The 22,055-nt window shown below is 38.3% G+C and overlaps 1 protein-coding gene across 4 annotated transcripts in view; it reads right to left on the bottom strand.

Moving 5' to 3' along the window:
- TAF1B (TATA-box binding protein associated factor, RNA polymerase I subunit B) overlaps positions 1–22,055 on the bottom strand; it is a 52,459-nt gene that overhangs the window by 25,509 nt on the left and 4,895 nt on the right. For 2 of the 4 annotated variants that reach the window (XM_030489570.1, XM_032920008.1), the window contains exons 5-8: positions 21,856–21,951; positions 21,106–21,244; positions 16,696–16,852; positions 10,023–10,122 (exon numbers count right to left, since the gene is read on the bottom strand). In XM_030489570.1, the coding sequence (XP_030345430.1) occupies positions 10,023–10,122; positions 16,696–16,852; positions 21,106–21,244; positions 21,856–21,951 (492 nt within the window). Of the gene's footprint in view, positions 1–10,022; positions 10,123–16,695; positions 16,853–21,105; positions 21,245–21,855; positions 21,952–22,055 lie in introns of those variants that run through there. The other 2 variants (XM_030489571.1, XM_030489572.1) reach the window with 2 other exon arrangements.

Genomic DNA, 22,055 nt, shown 5'->3' with positions numbered 1-22,055 from the left:
TAACCTTCTTATAAGGTTTACTCATCAAAAATGGTCAGCAGACCATTTTATTTTAAAAACCATCTTCAGCCTAGAAAATGATTTAGCATAGCAGCATTCAAAACAATAGTGTCAGTTTAGAGAATGCATTGTTGTCATCTATCAAACTAGCAATACCAAAGCAGTCACCAAATGGTATAAATCATTTCCACCGTAAGAATGTCAGTACAGTGACCTCCCTCATACAATATTCGGAATACAAAGGTGTACAGAGGAATTTCACTCCTCCTTAGACAGTGGGACAAAAAGCATAAAGCTCTAGAACAGTGATTCACTTCATCTGCCCCTCCTAGAAGAGTACTATAATTAGGAGACTAAATCCACACCCTCAACTAAAGAAACACCAGCACTTGAGAAATACTGTCAAGTTCATAAACTTCTATTCACATACCCAAACTCTGTAATGAAGCAAATGCTAATCCTTGTGCTTTTCAGTTGGTGAAATTATAGTACCATAAACAGAATCGTTGATATAAAACAATCACAAAGAATGAAATATCATTTGCTGTATGAAAGCACTCAGCCACATTGCATCTGATTTACGGTACAAGTCAAGGAATGATATCAGCAAATCTAAGGGAGGAATTAGCCTGAAGAGTTGGACAAATACCTGTATTTTTAGTGACGTTAAGAACAGTCATCATGAGATTTCTAAGGATTTTCAGTGATCAATATTAGAGCTGCATACAAGCTTATGCTATGTAAGCTTAAGAGTTTACCCAGAATATCTAGCCCCTGGCTCTACCATCTGGAGAAAGGCAGGCATGAGCAGTGTGCTCTAGCCACTGCTATAGCCATTCCAAAGCTCTTCCCTGGTTTGAGTACAGACCTTACTCTTTCCTGTGCTGCAGCAAAGTTCACTGCTCATCTATCTTACTGTGTGAGAAGCTACTCATGTTTTCTGTATTCGAAAGAATGATGAAAAAGTACTCAGGCTTTGTCCCTGGTGCAAGGTGAGAAGAATTACCGCAGTGAGTGAAAGCAACATGCAAACTCTACAAGCTTGCCCAGCCCTACAGGAAAAGAACTGAGCGTAGGCAAGAAGAGAGAAGCATCAATACTCTAATAACAGTTCCTCCGCTAATCTCCATCTATCCTTCTTACTATCTACATGTAAGTTAATGAAAATGTTCTCAGTGAGAGAGATAGCTGCTCTTCAAAGCCTCCCAAGGAAGCCCTGGAAGCTGCTTTTCAAAGCTTCCTATCTGTCTAAGTTTAGGCACTTCAAACACAGTAAAATATCTTCATGAATTTGTGATATGTCCTGACTGCAGGAAACAAAACAGAAGCAGCTTAAAAGTATCTAACAAGAAAATGCAAACAGGTGTTTCCAACATGAATAAGCCAAGCAATACACCTAGACAGAAAAGTGATAGACAGTTTCCATGTGTTATTCAGTACTGTAAATTCAAAGAATTAGTTTTCAAGAAACCTGTAATACTAATGCTACTTCTGGTCAGAACATAGCCAAACTACTCAACCAATCCTAGCAGCACAAATTACATGAACCCCCTCACACTTTATAACAAACTGGCAGAAATTATTAGAAATTAATGAGGATTGAGAGTCAAATTACTTCTAAAATAGAGCCATTAGCCTCAAAAGCTGAAGACTACAACCAAATCCTAATTGTGGTTGTATACAGCAGGTAATCGTAAGAATACTGAGCAACAGCCTTTTCTTAATCCATGAGAAACCCTCTGGTTTGATGTTTTCCTCCAGGCTACCTGACAGTTCTTCTGCCCCCAACATTCACAGGGAAATCAAAATCAGGAGGTGTCTTAAACTACTTAAACTTGTCAGCTAAATTTACAAAACAAAATGGCTTTTACTATGCTTGAACAATGCTGAATTGATTCAAGTACATTTTTGTGGCACATCCCCAATTAATTCAAACCAGTTTTTACAGAGCAACTGAGTTGTTAGATGGTCACAAGGCACAAAATATTTGTACAGCTCAAGTATTAATAACCATATTCCAATTGTAATATTGCCTGTAACGAAGAGAATCAGACACCTAAATCTGAGGTTTGATATATTTAACCTTCCTACCATAGTAAAACTCAGCAACATTCAGCCAGATTGTAACATAAATGATTAACACTACATCAACATTTTGAACCTGGAAGACAAGTCCCACACTCAGTAACACTGCACAAGGACACAAGTTCTGAGTTTAAACCTTGTTCTCGAGTAGGATACAAAAATGTGTAGCTCCTAGATATGAAAGCACACACTTTAGACCTCTCCAAATACAATCCTGGTAGGTCACTACACTTTTTATTGTGGGATAATGGACTAAAGGGAAAATCACAAATAGAAGAACCCTCTTCTGAAGCAGAGGGGGGATTTGATTGTATAGTGCTCTGGGACATTCTCCTGCATAAAAACCAGCCGAAAAACAGCACTACGGATATTCTGAAATGAAAGAAGACTAAGCAGCAGGGAAACTAAAAAAACCCACCCAAACCCTTGAATTTCAATGTCACAGGTAAACAGGTAAGTCATGAAACAAATGTGAAGACAAGGGAAAATTGCTCTGTAACTAGAAAAATAATATGAACCCATCTCGTTACAATTATATGCAAGGAGAAGAAAAATTATGTCTGAAAAGAAGCAAAGCAGTATCTGATAAAACTGAGTGTTTTACAAAGGAGAGGCCCAGATAATTTACACACAAGAAGCTTCAAGGAAGTAACTGAGGAGCTCTCAGAAACACAAATGTTGGTTTTCAAATAATCTTAAGAAACTCTAAACATCAAAGGACAATCCACATTAATATGCAGTATTTTAAAAAATGTAAAAGGGGAGATTCAGTAACTCTAGAATTATTAGCTTGGCATGGATCCTGAACAAAATAATACAATGGTAATGGGAAAAAAGGGAAGCTAAAAATATCCTGTCAGTCAAGCAAAGGTCAGGAGAGGAGAGAGCTGACTGAAGCTCCAGCTCCCACAAGGAGCTGCTCTGAAAAACCTTTTTCCTTCTTTACGGGATAGCTAAAGGGGACCCAAATCAACTTAACACAAAGTCTCAGCAGAGAGAGAAGACTGTAACTCATAAATGTACTCAAAACTCAAGAGCTGCTCTGCTGGAAAGCAAAGCATGCAGAACAAAGGAGCGAAACAGAAGCATCCTTCATAGCAGAGGAGTATCTTGGCAAATTCACCTCAGAAATCAGATCTCTCAAATCCTCAGCAGAAGTGAGATTTGATTGAAGCTGACATCGAAAGATGGGTGGCAGAAGGATTAGTGGCAGGGAAATACGGATATGAAAGTGCTGCCAAGAGTCAAACTAAGCAAAATTAAAAAAAAAAAAAAAAATTGTAAAGAAAGAAACGGAAGAGAAGAACAAAAGAAAATACAAGCTATGGAATACTGTAAAAGAAGAAAGCAAAGAATTGGAAAGTTTCCAGACAGTGTAGAGATGATCGTCTCTCAATGTTTAAAGCAAGCCTTTCATTCCCAAATAAAAGAGGAAAGAAATTTAATAATCCAGGCTAGGGAGGGGGTGTGTCTGAATGCATGAGTGCGAAGTATATAACTCCTCCAGCTCAAATACAATAAATCCAAAACATCAAATAGAATAAAACACTCTGCACTGAAGTGGCACATTCTCAAAAGAGCTGAAGTTTTCCAGTCTACTTCAGAAATACATTATACTGACTTCAACACCTATCCCAGCTTAGTTTAAAGAAAAAGGTGGCTTTGGATGAAGTAGACCTTTTCTTAGGGCAGCAAATATTTCTTTCCAAATTCTTCCCATCAAAGCCAACATCAGTTCATACTGGACCATGAATTAAAATTCTTATTAAACTGAACACAATGCAGAGCTGCCCAGAGCTACTGCCTTAATCCGACACAGACAAAAATAGACATAATTTTAAGCTAGAATAATAGGCTATTAAGCCTGAAAAAAAAAAATTATATATCAGGGAGAAGAAAGAAATAAGAAGCCTTTCAGTTAGGTGAAAGGAGAATAGGTGGGAGAAAATCCTGACACATGCTTTTTAGTTTCATGATTCTTCTCCACAACACTGATTTCTGACAAGCACCACATATTGCTTGCTTTACCAGAATGCATTCAAGAATTTGCACATGCAAAGGCAAGGAGGATGCTAACATCCCTCTCAGCTGGAAGTTCAGAAAGCATTTCTGTATCACAGAAAAATCTTTAGAGTAACACTAGGAGTTATTTAAGAATCAAGACATCTAGGGATGGAAATACGTGAATTATATAGCGCAGCATTCAAACTAAACAGAGCTTCTGTTAATATGGCTAAGTTGGAGGCAGGATATGTAAAGAGGAATAAAAAAAAAATTATGATGTATACTTAGCCAACCAAAAAGTAACCTGGGTATTAATTTTCTCACATTGTAAGGTTAAAGGTGCCTACATAAGTACATTTCTTGTTATAGGAATCAATACTCAATGGATTATTAAAAATACCAAACAAAAAACAAAACTACAATGAAAGAACCACAGAGGAAGACAGAGATGAATGGAATTAAACTGTAAAACAAAAAAGGAAGCATTTTTAAGATACAGGTTCCTAGAGAGCAAGGTATATCAACAACAACGTCAACACTGAAGCATCCAGTGGCCTTGTAGAAGACAAAAGGTTACAGACAGAATTGTGCAGTTACTTCTGTCTAAGACTGAAAAAAATCCAAGAAGAAACAAAGGACTATATGGAGAAGCCTTTCCATGACCACACTCCAGGGCAGACAACATGGCAGTGATAATTTGGTAAATAACCGTTTCTTTTGTCTTCGAGGGCAGATTGGCGGACAACTTTGAACAGAATTGATCTCACACCTACCAAGCTCAACTTTCTCCTAGCCCCTCATTCCTGAGCAAAAAAAAAAAAAATAGAGATTTTTAGTAACTTTATGAAGGAGTTATTTTTAAAGCTGGAGGAGAGATCGAGAGAAAGGAACTCCATGGAGGTCACACACGGGGCTCCTCGCCAAGCCCAGATACTTGTGCACCAAAATAGATGACCATTCCCAAAGCTCTTGAGAACAACAGGATCTGAAAAATATTTATGAGACTACACCTATCCTGTTGCACACAGCACATACTCCAAAGTGACGTGTTTGTTATCTTCGATACTTTAGTAAATCATGTTGCCCAACAGCCATGGGAGTGACCTGCTTACCTATATATACACATAAATTTAAGTTTGCATGTGCATGTTAAGAATGTAAGAATAAAAACCAAAATAATTACATAAAAGATAAGTGGGTATACAGTCCTGAGACAAAAATGTAAGGAAAAACAGATCTATGGCAAGGACAAGCTGTTGCTAGCTCAAGAGAAAAGGGATGCTTGAATTAATTTTGTATGACGATAAAGATAAATCCCCAAAAGCGAACTAGAGGATGTGTATCTTAAGGATGTATCCCTACTTCAAGCAGAAATGGAAGACAGAATTTGTGTGTAGCTCCACTAGATGACAGATACTATCAATAAAAATAAAACAAGCTGAAAGCAAATTAGCCATGAAACTTTATATATACCACTACTAATTTACAAATTCATTTTAACTCCCGCACCAGCAGGCTTTTAAAGAAATAGGTATCCCGTGCAATAAAAAGGAAACAAAGACGGCCTCCACTCAAAGAGAAAAGATGACCGCGCTCATCAAAGACCACTGGCTACTGGCACAAACCTCAAGGTCAGCAGAGATTTACTGTAGTTAAACAAATTGCAAATAGCAAAAAAACCCCACAAAACCAAACAAACCTTGGTACGCTGCACAGAACAAAACCCAAAACTTAAGTATCTTATTTTTTCTTGAGGTGTAAAAAAAGGTTTTAATGAAATGGAATAAGAATACTTGTTTTAGGAAAAGGAAATTTTGCAGAGTAAGATGAAAACTTGCTTTTCTTCTTTTGTATTGGGAACTTTCAACTTCTGAACTAAGAACTAAGCAGGAGCATCCTGCTACTGCTGCTGTTTGCCCTGTGAACCCTCTGATGGTGCATTTAGGTAAAACTCATTTACCAAAGGCTAACTTCTAACACGATTTTAATAGAGGAAGGGATAAATAGGATGACTAATCAAGTGAAGGCTTAGAAAAGACACTTGGAGCAATGGAATGATAAAACACATATGGAAGATAAACTATTCGCTTTACACAAAGATCTTTGTAAAGTACTTTTATCTTTCATAAGTTACTTGTGAGGTAGTACTTACCTCCAGCTAGGACCTAAAACGTGTCTAACAGTTATGCATCATGATAAAGATGAGAGGTGGAGGCTCCTTTTTATTTATGAGGCAGTCACACCCAGAGCTCCCAGGCTACTGGACAGAGGTGTCCAGATACCATAATACTTGTGGCAAGTATTTTGAATTCAGTTTGGCAGAGTGAAGAATTATGCCCTTCTTATTAGCTGTTCAATTACTAAAATATGAAAGGCTTATCTGCCACCTACACTGAAAATGTGAAATAGAATACAAGGCATACTATACCATTTGACTCATAGCATACTTGAGGTTGGAAGGGACCTCTGGAGCGTCCAACGCCTCTGCTCAAAGCAGGGTCAACTACAGCAAGTTGCTCAGGATTGTGTCCAGTCAGGTTTTGTGCATCTCCAACAATATGGAGATGCACAGTGGTTCAGGGCTGCCTGTTTCAGCATTCAATCACCCTTACAGTAAAAAAACATTATGTTTAAATGGAATTGCCCATTGACTCCTGTCCTTCCATTGCGCACCACTGAGAAGAGAGCCTGACTCCATCCCCACTCCTTTCTGTCCAGGTATTTATACTCATTACTGAAATCCCCTCCAATCTTCTCAGTGATAAAAAACCCAGCTCTCCCCGCCTCTCCTTGTATGACTGGTGCTGCAATCACCTCTAATTGCCAAACTGTACACAGGACAGGGAAAAATTGTCAGTGATATGGACTCAGTTCTTGTATTACACAGCACAGAAGTTCATCAGCTGGAAAGCCTGAGACTAGTCACATATGGATGACGAGGCATAAAAAACCCCTTGTGCATGTACACATACACATGTCACTACATGGAAAGATAGACAGTAGACGTGACTCACCTTGTAATAATTATTGCATTTATTTTTTTCAACCTATAACAACTCAAACTTGTACAAATTCAGTATATTTTCAGCATCTGGGAAATTGGCACTTAAAAAAAAAAAAATCAACTTTAAGCCACTGAGAACGTTTTTATACAAGCTGAGCCTTACCAAGTTAAACTTGTACTTAATGGATACTTACCAAGTTCACCTGTACTTAATGGATACTTAGAATGATACTTTGTATGACTTTAAATCCTTCAAGCTACTACGAAATAACTACTTCTCAACTCAAATTAGAGCTGCAGGGTATTAGCACAGGACACAACTAAATGCACTAAAAATCTGTTCAAAATAAAAATAAAGGAGACATGTTGACTAGTCCTGTCAGTTATCAAGATTTTTGAACATTTTTGTAGCTCATATTCACCAGACTCGAAGCACAGCATGGCATTAGGGCATCTTACCCGCCTGATTCTTAACAGTCATAATCCCACAAAGGTTTTGAAGATAATTGTCTATAGATCATTATATTCAGAACACCAAGGAGAAAAGAATGCAGGCTGCATTTTCAGGATGAAGTTATTACACAATCTGACTTCCTGCTCCAGGACAATAACCTCATCTCTTGAATTTCTCAAAACTCAGATGTCAAAACTAGATACGGCAAACTACTCGTAATCTCAGAGCTGCAATGAGCAGCAAGATCAGTTCTGAAACATAAGATGTAGGAAACAGCCAGTAAGGTTATTGCAATTATCAGCCCAATGATGTAGTAAAAGATGTTAAAACTAAATAAACCTGAGGATGCATTACTAAAGGAACACTGAGTATCTGCAGGGAGCAGATATTCCTAGAAAGAGGAAGCCATAGTAATACTGGAGTGGCTAGAAAAGAAACTATACAATCTCAATGAAAACAAAGTTAAGAGATGACTTGATTAGTACATGTATTTACTTTATACTTCGGAAGTGAAGGGTGCAGGTGTCAGTATCACAAACAAGATGGAAGTCAAAAGTTACATGAATTCAGCCTTTAGATCAGCAATGTCCTGTAACCTAAACAACAGACCACACTAGATACAGATTCATCATAAGCAGTATGATCTGGGAGTTTTTATACCAGTTTGTGAAAAAAGGAAAGTGCATATATGCTATATAAGTGTTTAAGACAGAGAGTGAAGTGGCAAGACTGCCTCTTTTATGTAAAGGTGGAAAGAGATTAAATTGACCAGCTTGTGGCTCTCGAGTTGGGAAGTCCCACTCCCACATCAGGACATGCTACAATCCACAGTGGAAATGTGCTTCTGGAGGGACAGTAGAATGATCAGAACCAACAGCTCTGGGAGAAAGTAAGCTCATAAAGACTGCTGACAGAAGGATGCCAGAGAGCAAAGCTTCATCAGGGACTGTAGTGATAGGACAAGGGGTAATGGGTTTAAACTTAAACAGGGGAAGTTCAGGTTAGATATAAGGAAGAAGTTCTTTACAGTGAGGGTGGTGAAGCACTGGAATGGGTTGCACAAGGAAGTTGTGAATGCTCCATCCCTGGCGGTGTTCAAGGCCAGGTTGGACAGAGCCTTGGGCCACATGGTCGAGTGTGAGGCATCCCTGCCCATGGCAGGGGGGTTGGAGCTAGATGATCTTAAGGTCCTTTCCAAGCCAAACCATTCTATGATTCTATGACCATTCTATGACATCACCTTCAGGATTGGCATCAGATCATCTTGCATGCCAGAAACAGCTCTATCCCAAAGGAAAGCACTAGGATCCTCCAGAGGCAACTGTCATCTCCTCTCTGCAAACCAGATCTTCCACTTGGAGGTGTGGTACAACTTTTAGAGCTGCAATTCATATGAATTGTGTGATGTGTAGGATGGGGGGGGGGCGTATTTTATTTGATCTGGCCAGAATACAAGTTCTATGTAACCATTTTTGAGAGACAAAAACTCCTCCAAAGGAGGGAGGTAAAGAAGGACAGAGATATTGCAAATTAAGAGTTATGTTTTGTTTTTAAAGTTTACACTCACGTTTTAATAGATCTTTCCTTAACAGAAAAAATACAAGACAGAAAAAGAAATCAAGAGGTTTTAGATTAAAATTATGCCCTGATTTTTAACAGTTGAGGTATAATTATTATTTATCCAGACAGGAAAGCAGTGGTATTAAAAATACCACTTATTGGAGAATGGTAACATTACTTGCAACATCATCACTGAGGGCTTGGGCTACAAACACCTTATAGCAGACCAAAACCTAGCTTTTCCTGTTAGCAGAATTGCTGCTTTCTTCTCTTAAAACCTAAGTTTTTATTTGAACACTTCAAATATCCATAATAAACTTCTTTTCTGCAACACAAACACCAGTGGGCAATCTTTACCATAATACATAATAACCTTAAATAAGGGAAATTTACATTTTACTCAAGACTGTCCATCACTATTCAGCTTCTAATAGGGCCATAACCCTTAAGTAGATTTAGATTTTAGGTTTGATATATTTAAACCAGTACAGGAAGAACAAAAACAATTTTGATAGCATCTAAACTATATTTTATGAAAAGAATATGGAATTACAAATTCAAGAAATATTTTAAAGAAGCACCAAAAAGGATAATATATTGTCCCTACATGTGAAGCCAAGTCCTATTTCTGAGTGTTCCAAGAGAAGTTCTGAATACCTTTTCCTCCAAAAGTATTTATTGATTTTATTTTAACTTAGGTAATCAGCTTAATAAGACTGGTTAAAGATTAAAGCATTCCAAGTCACAGAGGGCACTGGTTTCTGCACAGGCTCCAATAACGTGAAACATCAACTGTACCACAGAACAGATTTAATCAACTTATTAGTACAGTGACAAAAGAAAAAATTAAAATACCATAAGATAACTAAATTTTAGTATTTTTTTTTAATCTTTCCCTTGAAGAAAAAAAGTTACCTCTACACAAAAGATCTTAAGATCAACTCCACATAATTTCATCTTCTCCGGAAAATGCTGGAAAACATTCAAATATGGAATATGACCTTCAACAACAAACCTGCATTAAAAAAAAAAAAATTAAGTCCAAAACAAAATAGTATTTAGCATGAAAACCCCATACATTTATTCTAAAATTAATATACACATCAACTTCTGATTTGAAGTAACATTGATATGGTACTGCCTAAGCAATTCTATCTGAAGCAACACACCCTTAAATGTTCCATCAATCAAAAACCAGCTCAATCATTTAACAGGCCTTTAAGTTCAAGCTTGGATATGATGGACAAATGGTAATGTTATGGCAGAAAGCTTACAATCAACACGCTTATATGGAGTTTGTTCTGCACATTCTTCAGCTACTGCATTTCTGAAACTGCCTTAAGCCTCCTCTGAATGGCATGGAATTTTTTTTTTTTTTTTCCAAATTCTAAAGCTTTACGCAAATTTTACTTTTAAAACACACACTTTCTGCTGGAGGAGCTTGAGTCGGGAGGGAGGAAAGTAATCGAATGATGAGCAGGTATGCAGAACTGAAATCCCATTAATTACATCTGTATTCTAATTCTTTAAAAGTATTATTTTGTGTATGAATAGAAATTATTTTGTATACTAATAACTACAAAATTATTATTTTCTATTTTCATCTAAATAATGCCTTTTTTTTGTTTTTGCTGTTAAAAACTGGTTGGCAGTGTTATTTAGGATTTTTCTTGACTTTTTCATATATATATATGAAGACTTAACCATAGGTACCAATAAAAAGCCACCACCACACCAAACCCCTGCTCTTATCTAACATCTTAGCTGCCATTCACACTAGGCAAAGCAAGCACTGAACACCCATGAATCCTCACAAGGTACTAATGCTACTCTCATTCCAGATTAAAGCAGATTAATGGTCTCCCACAGGACTAAACTAGAACTGCCTCCTGTCTCTTCTCCAAGACAATTTTGTTAAAAGAGGATATTAAACTTGAATAAGTTAACATTTCAAACAGAGCAAACCCTGTTCTTTAAATGATATTAGAGATTTGATAACTATTTTCTCTCCTGCTGGCTGTGTTCCTTGCGCGTTATCACCCTGATTTTGCTACATAGATTAGTCACTTCTTGGGTCTACAAAATCTGCAAGTCCCTTCCGGGTTCCTACAGTGGTTGCAAGGCTAGGGTCTGCAACTGCTCCCAATGCAGGGCAGTACCTAAACACTTCAATTGCTAGCTAGATCCAATCCCCCGCACTGAAACACTAAGTTTCGTGAAGCACAGCAATCTGCCACTTCCATTCAAAATTAATCTGGAGGGGAAAAAAAACCCAACAAAACAAACCAAAAAAACCCCCCACAAACAAACAAAAGAACAGAAGCAAGGCAGAACAATGCCTTCACAGACAGAGCAGCCACTGTTGAGGAGGATTCACCTCCCTCCCGAGCCCATAGCAATTCACAAGCTCACCTTCCCTCTCCCAGTGCAGTGCCCTCATCACCACTTGTTGCATGTTATGTTGTGTATGTCTACTGAAGTTGACTAAAATTCTATTGGAAGGCTGCAAACTTTACAATCACATGCTAATTTTTTTAAACATTAACTGAATTTTCAGTTTAATTAGAAAATTGAATTCAAACCAGATTCAAATGAAAAGTGCATTTCTTAATCGAAACTCTCTCTTTTAGTTAGAATTAACCCATCATTTATATTATGATTTCTGAAAAATAATAGCAATCTGAAAAATCACATTTCCCAATACATTTATTCTGAGGCTCTATGTGTTGGTCTCTTAAATGAAGCAGTAAAAGTCATTGCACAATCCTTTCTAATCAAATTGCGGGGTGTAACAAAATTTCAGTAGCTTTCCTCAACCAGGGTCAGTAGCATTTCCCCACCCTGAGTGGCGATGTGCACTGGTCCACACACTCGGTGAGGGTATCATCCAAACCCAGCACTGGTTGCTTGTCCTTGCCAGCCCACCTGATCTGCCAAGCAGCTTGCATGTCAGTTCCTTAGCTCATTTTAGCCATATGCAGGTCATATGCACTAAACTGAAGAACTTCAACTTGAGGTATGGTTTCACAAAATGCCCTGAGCTGTCCTAAAAGCTCGACATAACTAGCAGTACTTCCCTCCTTCCCATCTGACTGTGTGCTCCTGTTGTTCATCATCCTCTTCCACAAATGTAACTTGTAACAGCAGCAAAACACTACCCATTTACCCTACTGCCAGAAATATGAGTTTCTTTAACATCACCTGACCAGCTGAGGAGGCTCACAGATGGCTCCAACAAGTGCAAGAGTTGGCAGAGGGAAAGGGAATGCATCACACAGGAGGAGGAAAGAAGAAAGAAGAAAGGGAAGTGAGACCTTCCTCTTTCAGCAAGAGTGACCCATTACAGGCTCAGCTTATGATAAGCTTTGGCTGACACGTGTTAAGGTGCAATCACACAATTAGTTGTCAGATCTGAAGAGCTGGTACCAAGACACAGCAAGCTGCAACCTCCTGAGCCAGCACAGTAGCAGCTGGAAAGGACAAACAATCAGGACCTTCCTTCGGGTGTGGTGTAGTGGTGATTGCTGCCGAACCACCCTAACAGCTTGCTGCCTCTGAGATGGGAAATCCGACCCTCCAGTCCTCTGCCTCACACTCCTCCCTGCTGACAAAAGCACTTGCGTGACTTCTCAGACAGAGGATTAGATTGAGAACTAGTCTTTTGTTTTCCAGGGTTTGATTCCAACCAGACAGATTTCCAAACTCAGCTGACTGCAGAAGCATTACTGCCAGCACAAAGCAGAAAGGGACTGCAATGAAGCAAATTAACCTGCACTAAAATGTCTGGTGAAACTTTATTTTGCACAATTAGTTTTCTCCAGATCTACTTCTTTCAACTAATATACCATAAACAGGATGAATGCTGGTACCCACGGCAAGAGAAAGAGCAGGGATGTTTATGCAGGACCACAGCAACAGAAACGTTGATCATCCTAAACTGATGCTGGAACCACATCCTTACACCGCAAGAGACAATAGCAGTGTCCATCTAAATGTTGTGGGTTGTTTTTCACTAACTTGGCTGTACTAATTCAAAGCACTGCAACTGTTTAAAAAATAATGACATCTTTCCCAGCTTGAAATTACTGTCTCCATACAAAAGACTGCTATTCTTTCACAGGTTAAGAGTTGGTTTTACATTCTAAAAATACATGAAAGAGTGTAAATACCCTGTTATGAATACAATGTGCTGATGATTCAGGTTTTTAACACTTACTCCAAAAGCCCAGATTTGGAATAGCTCTTCAGAACAGTTTCTTCTGTCTGCTGTTCTTCCAAACCATTACAGGCAGACGATCAAAACACTTGCAGGCCTATGCTCTACCAGTGAAGTGCTTGGAAACCTGACTAGCAGATACTAGCAGTACACAGTCCATGTTCCTTTAATTACAGCAGCAGTGTACTAAGGACCAAGTATGAAAAAAATCCCAGGTCCTCTGCATGCTACAAGGAAATGATGCATCTGTTAAAGCCACAGAGTAATGCCACAAACCGATTACAAGTTTAGTCTTGCCAGTACAGCTAGGTATAACCTCATTTGAAAAGCATTAGTTCTCAGAATCTCAAAGTCTAGCATCTTGAAACTTCTCCCACAAGCCAACAATTTTATTAATTAGATAAATAATGTACACTGTATGGAGTATTGTGGGACTATTCACAGTGAAAAAGGATTTAATGTGTTGCATAGACTTGAGCAGCAGGTTGTTAAAAATGTTATTTTTAAACCAAAATGTCCCTGTCAGAGGAAGTAATTGTAGTGTTTTTCTGCTAAGTGTGTCAAGTAGCAAGGAGGAGTGTATTTTTGGTGTTGTAAATCCTTTAAAAGCTGGCAGATTGCCCTACCATAGTGCCTAAGCATGTATCACAAGGGAGGAGCAGTAGTCAGCTGACTTCAAGGTAGGGAGAAAACCAAACTAAGGAAAAAACAAGGCAGAACTTTAAGCCCAACTGTAATTCAGCTGGTTTAAATTAGAAAAAAAATAAAATGCCTACACAGATTTAAAAGGTAATGCTGAATACTTAATGTTTTCTCTGCACAGTTTTCATCTCTGGTCTGTCACTATTTTCATCTGTGTATCTTAATGCATGAAAAAATGTCTGATTTTTTAAACTTAAATATTCATAAGTTAGCAAACAAGTATTTTATCATGGTTCATGCAATTTAAAATTCTTTTCCCTTTTTCGTGAAGCTTGTGAAAGAGACCTTAAGGGTAGGGAGGGAAGCATGATAATGTAATTACGGTCTTATATAACTATCGTATCATGGTAAAACTTTGCAATACAAATTATATTCTTTTAAACATCACTTTCTGCATTTAATCCAGTTCCTATGTTCAGTGCATTTAAAGTCACCGAAACATTTTATCCACTTTTAAAAGTATTACACCCACAAATTTTATCTAATGAAATGATACCTTCTCATTCAAATCATCTTATTTCAATTTCCAATTACTAGTTTCTGATTATGCCTTTCTCTGCTATTTTTGGCACTTGATTGTTTTTTCCTCTCATTTTCCAGCTTTTTTTACTGTTTTCATGTTTCCCCTAAATCCTTTCAAGCAAATGTGCTCATCTCTTGAGGACCTCAGTACAAAGGATGTTCTCCAGGTTCTGAATTATTTCCCTATATCTTTTCTGCAGTTGCCAGTTTTTAAAGTGCCAAATACCACAATATACCATTAATATACAAACAACACAATCTGCCTTTCCCCTAAATAGTTGACTTTGGCAGCTGATTTTGTTGGTTGTTTTTTTTTTCAAACCAGATTTTTCAAATCATCCTAAGACAGAAACTTGTGAGGATGTATTTGCCTCGTATGACTCCACATGCTTTAGAGAGACAGTTTCCAAGATAAAGTAACCAAATAATAGATATATAATAATTTATTTTTCTCCCCAAACAGGATGGGCTAAGTAATAATTCTTTACTATGAACCATTTTATCCATGCCAGTAATTGTAATTTACTACTTGGATTTTTTGCCATATACAAACATTGTATCAGACAGGATTTATATATTTAGTTTTTCAATCGGTGACAAAAATACAGAGTATGCTATGGTTGTTCTGACTCCTCCTGAACTTCCTTAGGAAGACAGTAGTCAGTAATACATCTTGTTATTGAAAACTACTTTTGAGTTCTACTAGTTTTTAATCTATTCGATAAATACTTCTGTATGGCAGGGTGCTAGTGTGAATTCTGAATACTGTGGCATTTTGCTGAAAATTTAACAAGTCTCTTTTATGTAACAGCCTATCTAGTTATGCAGGTATGATTTTGTGCAATTCTGATCAATGAAGGCAACAGCCAGCCCCTAAAGTTAAGTCAAAGGGTTAAACATTGTTTTGCATAGAAATAAATTAGCTACTATTAACTACTCGAGCACATACAAACCTCCCCTTTTAAAAGTACTTGCAGAATAGCATTCTTCAATACCCATCCTTATTGGAAAGCTCATACAAAGGTAGGAAACTGCTGGTGGAAGTTGGCACTTCAAGGGGAGAGAGGCCACAGTAGAGTATCAGGCTCTGGTGTACACTTCCCTTACATTCATCACACTTTCAGCAGCAATATGAGTTACATGCACCACAGGTGGGGGATGATGTACTCATTGCCTTGCCTTTTAGCTCACGGGTTATATATTTCAAAAATAAAAACTAAAGAACTGAACTGAATTTTTAATCAGTTTTTCCTTTATTTTGCCTGAGTTTTCAATTTGATTTGCCAACATACAGTCACTTGAGTCTTTCTGTTCCTTAAATTTTGGCAAAGTAACATTTTTTCTACTATCTTTTTAGAAATACATACTATTTCAGCACTTGTTGAAAAGGAGTATCAGTATACAAAAGATCTTGCAAGGAAAATCTAAGAATTCCTGAATTTAATCTATTTGGGCTCGATTTAAAATATTTATGGCTAACAAGAAAAGTTAATGAACAATTTTTCATTCTTTAAGTAAATAAGGAGAGTGTTCACAGCCTTGTTGTAGGGGGGAGAATGGAACTGCATTGTCAGCAACAGTTTGGCGGTCTCCCTTTAGCATCAAACCCTATTATTAGAAGATTTTATTTCTACTACATTAAAAGGTGTGTTATTCTGAACTCTAATAATTACAGATTAAAAGATATGAAGACAAAAAAGGACTTCCTATATTAATTTCTGTGTCCAAGCTCCACTGCATGAAGTTACTTAGCTGCCTTTCAGATCACTATATGCTAGTGCTATTGTTTGTATGATGCCACTGATGCAAGCCCTGGAGAATGTTTACTCATTTAATTCTGGCATGCTGACAACAGCACATCTAGTGCTGGTGAATCTTAAGAAATTTTGAAGGAGAAGGAGAAAAACCTTCTTTAGCTCCAAACCCTTCTCCCTTACAGCTCTTTGATATTCATTGCAATCAACAGAGGAGAATGTTCTCCAAAAGCACCTGTGTGAATTGTTATGTCAATGAAAAGACAACTAAACACAGAGAACTTTTCACTATTACTGAGCAAATTAGTGAGAAATAGTACAGATCTGATTTTTTTAAATTATAAAAAAATATATTTATAAAAGCAACAAATATTTCACTAGAGACTATTCATACCTTAAGAGGTCAGATAATGTCACTGGTTCTCTCAGCCAGAGTAATGCCATGTAACAGAATGAAAGGGTCATTGGCATTGTCATCCTCAGTTTCTCCTTTTGGTTCTTCTTTAAATACAAGCTACCATCTACTGATCCAGAGCACAAAGAGGTGCATTCTTGGGTTTATGTTAAAAAGAAAAGGAAAAAAAAAAAAAGAATTGATGTGATGTACACGATTCACAGTATACAGAAAACAAGATACAAAGCACATACAAGGACCCTTGTTCAGCAAACTAGTAACATTTTGAAATCACTACTTTGCGTAGTTGGGTAGTTTGTGTATTTTTCTACTAAACAGTTTAACTCTGTCTACCACAATATGAGATGACAACCCGTTTCATAAACCACTATTCATTTGATTAAGACACTGGATTATATGCAGAGACAAAACTCCCTCTGGTACCCATGAAAACGGACCTTTTTTGGGGAGCTACACTTAAACCTGGAGTTCTAGAAGGATATTAACCTACACAACATATAACTAACAGTATTTAGGAGCTGGAAATACTATTTTCCATTCGAGCAATAAGGGAACAGTGGGGAAACAAGGGAAAATTTTATGTACTTAAATCAATACCTCAGAGTTGGGGATTAAAGCACAGAATTTTAAACTTCAGCACAGTCAGGACTAACAAGAGAATTATTTACATTGCAGAAATTTTACTGAGGTTAAGGTGTGTATCCATCTGCCATGTAATCCCTAACTGTGGAAACGTAGATATTCTTTTAAAAAAACGTACCTAAATCCAGCAAAAAAGAAACACCATCAGAACAAAAACGTAGCAAATGGTGAAGAGGGTTGGAAAAAAAACCCCAACCAACCAACAACAAAACCTCCCTATTTCATTACTGATATGAATCACTAAAATTTAAGTGAAGCAGCAATAGGAAATTTAATTTAATAGAGTGACTTGTGAGTTGGAAACCTTTTCAGCAGCAAAACCTGGGAGGTCGGGGAAGGAGTAAGAATAAAAAAGAAAAGCCTCTCTTCCCTACAGCATTACCCAGCCAGGACGAAGGAAAATTAATTTAAAGCACACCAGCACAAAACATCAGCATTGATTCTGTACAGATTTCCTCACTGTTTCCCCACAGACCGTTCACCTGTTCAGGCAGGAACGCGAGGGCTGGATCTACAGCTCCCCGGCTGGAGCTGCAGGGCCATGACAAGCAGCCTGCAAAAAACAGCTTAACGCTTCGGAGAGGCTGGCAGCTCCGTGGTCATGCTGGCAGGTGACAGCCAAGCCCGTACGGTGCCCGTGGTCAGCAGTAGAGGTCCAGCGCCCACCGACGTGCAGCATGAAGCCACAGCAAACACCGTGATCCTGAGGCAGAACTGGTCTTTGATGCCACCTACCGGCTCTTAAAACGGCGGCCAGTAGCACAATGGACATGGCACCAGGTTAAAAGAACCAGTGCAAACGTACAACTTGTACGGACTGAGACAAGGTCTAGATGAGAGCATCTTATGAGGTCTATCACGTAGGTGCGTCAGAGAACAAAAGCAAGAACATCAGTTAATCCTTTTAGTCAACAGTTTCACCTTTTACATGGACACTTTGTGCTTAAAGGCAGCTTCACGGCTGAAGCTTCATTATTAATTTCACATTCAACTCAATTGAAAATAATCCTCATTATATTTGTGGCCTTAATGATGGAACACAATTTCCTTTTATTTCTTCCAGCTTATGCAAGGCATGACAACACACAGTTACACACAGCTAATAATTTAAGAGTTTAATAGGCTTCTCTAGCAACATCTCAGTGCTACACTCAGTGGAATTTGCTATTATCCCTACACAAAAATAACAAAAAGACTTGCTAGTTGGACAAGCCTCTTAGGGGAAAAAAAGCTGTTGAGGTTTCCAGTCTGTAGCAATACCAGCTCAGTAGAAACAGCACAGAAAAGGAAACTTATGAATCTTCACAAGAATTTATAATTGACTAGAACACATTTAGTATTACTTGTGTTAAATTTGAATATACAAAACAATTTCTATGTTCGTTTGATTTCACCAAAATGTACTTTTAGTGTCACTGAATGTGCTGAAGTCTTAATTCATTTCAAGTGCTTTTATTGGTATGACTACTTAACAGCTGAATCCAATCCCTGAAACAACAGACCAAGAACACATTAAATTACGGCCTTTCTTAACACTGTCCAGCGATTCTGGAATGCTAACCAGCGTAACTAGACAAGGCACAAGCACCAAGGAAGAAAGGAGTCCCTCTAGGCATCTAAAAGGTAAGAAAACTCAATGGAATATTTTCACTAGAAATTTTTCACTCAATTCTTTCCTCTTTATATAATATTCATGTAAAACCCAAGATCTGCTACGTGTACAAACAGTGACTATCTGAAAATTGTGTTGTTTTAATATATAAGGCTGAGAGGTGCTTGCATTATATTCACAAAAATTTGTATCATCATTTTCCCACTTTTTTCCCCCCTTTGGATTTTTAAAAGTTTATTAATTTTATTTGCTCCAGATTAAGTTTATTCTATTACCATTTCTGGCCTTTACAAATGAAGAGAGTATTAAACAACAAGATTGCAGTCTTCTGAGGGTAGACAGGCAGTATCATAGAAGAACAGAAATGGGACATAAAGAGGATAGATAGTGCATAACAGGGGAAAAACAAACACTGAAACAGACAAAGAAGGAAAAGGCAAGCAAAGAATAAAGCAAAAAAGAAAAACCATCAGAAGTTTAAAAAGCAAACAAAAGGTTTCAAATGTGCCTTGAAATGTATTTCCAATATCAGACATTGCAGCTTTGTCTGGCATTACACTTGCTCAGTAGTACCAAAACACTCCAATTTTCTAGAACACTTTTTAATTAAAGTGTTTAGCATTCTATAAATATTTTCTAGTTGATATTGTGAACAGAAAGGAGAAACTGACGAAATAGAAGGGGTTATAAGGAAAAAAGTAAAAATAAAGTAGTAAAAAGTCAAGGTCCCATCCAGAGGGACCTTGACACACTTGTGAGGTGGGCCAATGCCAACCTCATGAAGTTCAAGTGCAAGGTCCTACACCTGGGTCGGGGCAATCCCAGGCACAGCTACAGGTTGGGCAGAGAAGAGATTCAGAGCAGCCCTGCAGAGAAGGACTTGGGGGTGTTGGTTGATGAGAAAGTGAACATGAGCCGGCTTCGGTGTGCGCTCGCAGCCCAGAAAGCCAACCGTATCCTGGGCTCTGTCAAAAGAAGCGTGACCAGCAGGAGGAGGTGATCCTGCCCCTCTACTCTGCTCTTGTGAGACCCCACTTGGAGTACTGCATACAGTTCTGGTGTCCTCAACCATGTTGAAAGACATGGACACCAACAAAGACAACAACAACAAAGACAAAGAAGGACATGGAACTGTTGGAGCAAGTCCAGAGGAGGGCCACGAGGAGGATAAGAGGGCTGGAGCACCTCCCATATGAAGACAGGCTGAGAGAGTTGGGGCTGCTCAGCCTGGAGAAGAGAAGGCTGCGTGGAGACCTCATAGCAGCCTTCCAGTATCTGAAGGGGGTCTATAAGGATGCTGGGGAGGGACTCTTCCTTAGGGACTGTAGTGGTAGGACAAGGGGGAATGGCTTCAAACTAAACCGGGGAAGTTCAGGTTAGGTATAAGGAAGAAGTTCTTTACTGTGAGGGTGGTGAGGCACTGGAACCGGCTGCCCAGAGAAGTGGCAAATGCCCCATCCCTGGCAGTGTTCAAGGCCAGGTTGGACAGAGCCTTGGGCAACATGGTCTAGTGCAAGGTGCCCCTGCCCATGGCAGGGGGGTTGGAACTAGATGATCTAAAGGCTCTTTCCAACCCAACCCATTCTATGATTCTATGAATACAGAGACAGAAGACACAGAAGTACCAAAATATACTGTAAGGCAAAAAATTAGGAAGCTAAATATATCTATGCGATAGAAAAAAAGAATCCCAACCAAGCAACAAATAAACAGAAAACCCCAAACAACACCCCCCCCTCAAGAACCAAATCATGGTTTTTTAACATCAAAGTCATGACTGACAAAGCTGCTGTGTTTGTGTACATCTAGATTTGCAAATACAATAGCAATTTTTTCCCCACTGCAAACAGGAGGCATGGCACAAACTTGTTACAAAACAGAACTTCCTCCTGCATTTCCCATTGTATTTCCAGGTCCTGTTCAACTTTCATCTCCTTGGGTGGGCTTTGAGAGGAGGCAAAGTCTTCTATTTCTGGTAGGATATAAAGTCCTCCAGTGGCAAACAGGACTGAAAACTCTACCATTTCCAACCAGTTCCTCCAATTCATTCTACATGAATATACTTTATATATATTTATTTCTATTAAAAAACTACACAAAAATTGCTTCCAGATAGTTGAGTTCCTTGCTCCTACCTGAGACCTTGCTAGTTGACGAGGCAAAGCTGTTATCGGTCTGCAGATCCCCCTCACTTTCAGAGAGGGACAGCACGTGAAGAAGGCTAGGCCTCTCTGGATCACTGTCCACATCAGTACTGCTATCACATACCTGTGGCTTGTAAATAAGTCATTGTATTATTGTCAGTTACCATTTCAATCTGAAGAAACCAAATAAAACATGATAGATGCAAGTTCAACCGTAAATGAAGTTTAAACTCCAACAGCTCACATTTTTAATTTTCTATGCATCAGCAGTGTGTAAAGAAACCCTACAAAAAACCTTATTTTTAAAGGATTTCTCAAGATAAAAAGATTTCTAGTGATGACATTACATTTCCGTCTGGTACAATGACCAAAAACTTGGCAGTACATGGAATCAAAGCTTCACGAAACAAGTGACTTCAAGAGAGCAGGCAGGAAAGGATGGTAGCTGATCTATTTTGTATTGTAATTTCTGCTCTACCTACTGACTCTCTATGCCAAGACAAAGCAGTATTTTTAAATAAGCAGTTTTCCGTACTTAGACAAGTATCTGTCTCTCAAAAGACAGAAAACCCAAACCAAACCTAACAACAAAATGGGCACATGGAACCCTGTTTAGAAGACGTCCCTCATACTGAAGTGACATGAATGCCAGCTAGATATGTAGCTTGAACAAACAAGGATTCTGTTGTTGCTTTTCAAAAAGGTACCAAACATCTCATGGGATTTGAGCTTTTCACTTACTGATAATGCTTTGACAGTCTCCCCAGCTGGTCGGATGCAGTATGCCTGTTTGCTCCTCTGAAGGTAACACCTCCAAAAATTCCATAGAACTTCATCCTGATAAATACAAATGGATAGCGATTAATACAAAGTTTACAAGGTCCTTGACTGCTGAGAGAACAGAGCATAATTTCTAACTCAGAGATCTGGATAATGTTCCA

The sequence above is a fragment of the Strigops habroptila genome, chromosome 6 (genome assembly GCF_004027225.2).
Source record: "Strigops habroptila isolate Jane chromosome 6, bStrHab1.2.pri, whole genome shotgun sequence".
NCBI classification, from domain to species: Eukaryota; Metazoa; Chordata; class Aves; order Psittaciformes; family Psittacidae; genus Strigops; species Strigops habroptila.
The sequence above is the reverse complement of the archived record's forward strand: the minus strand, read 5'-3'. Positions and strand labels throughout refer to the sequence as shown.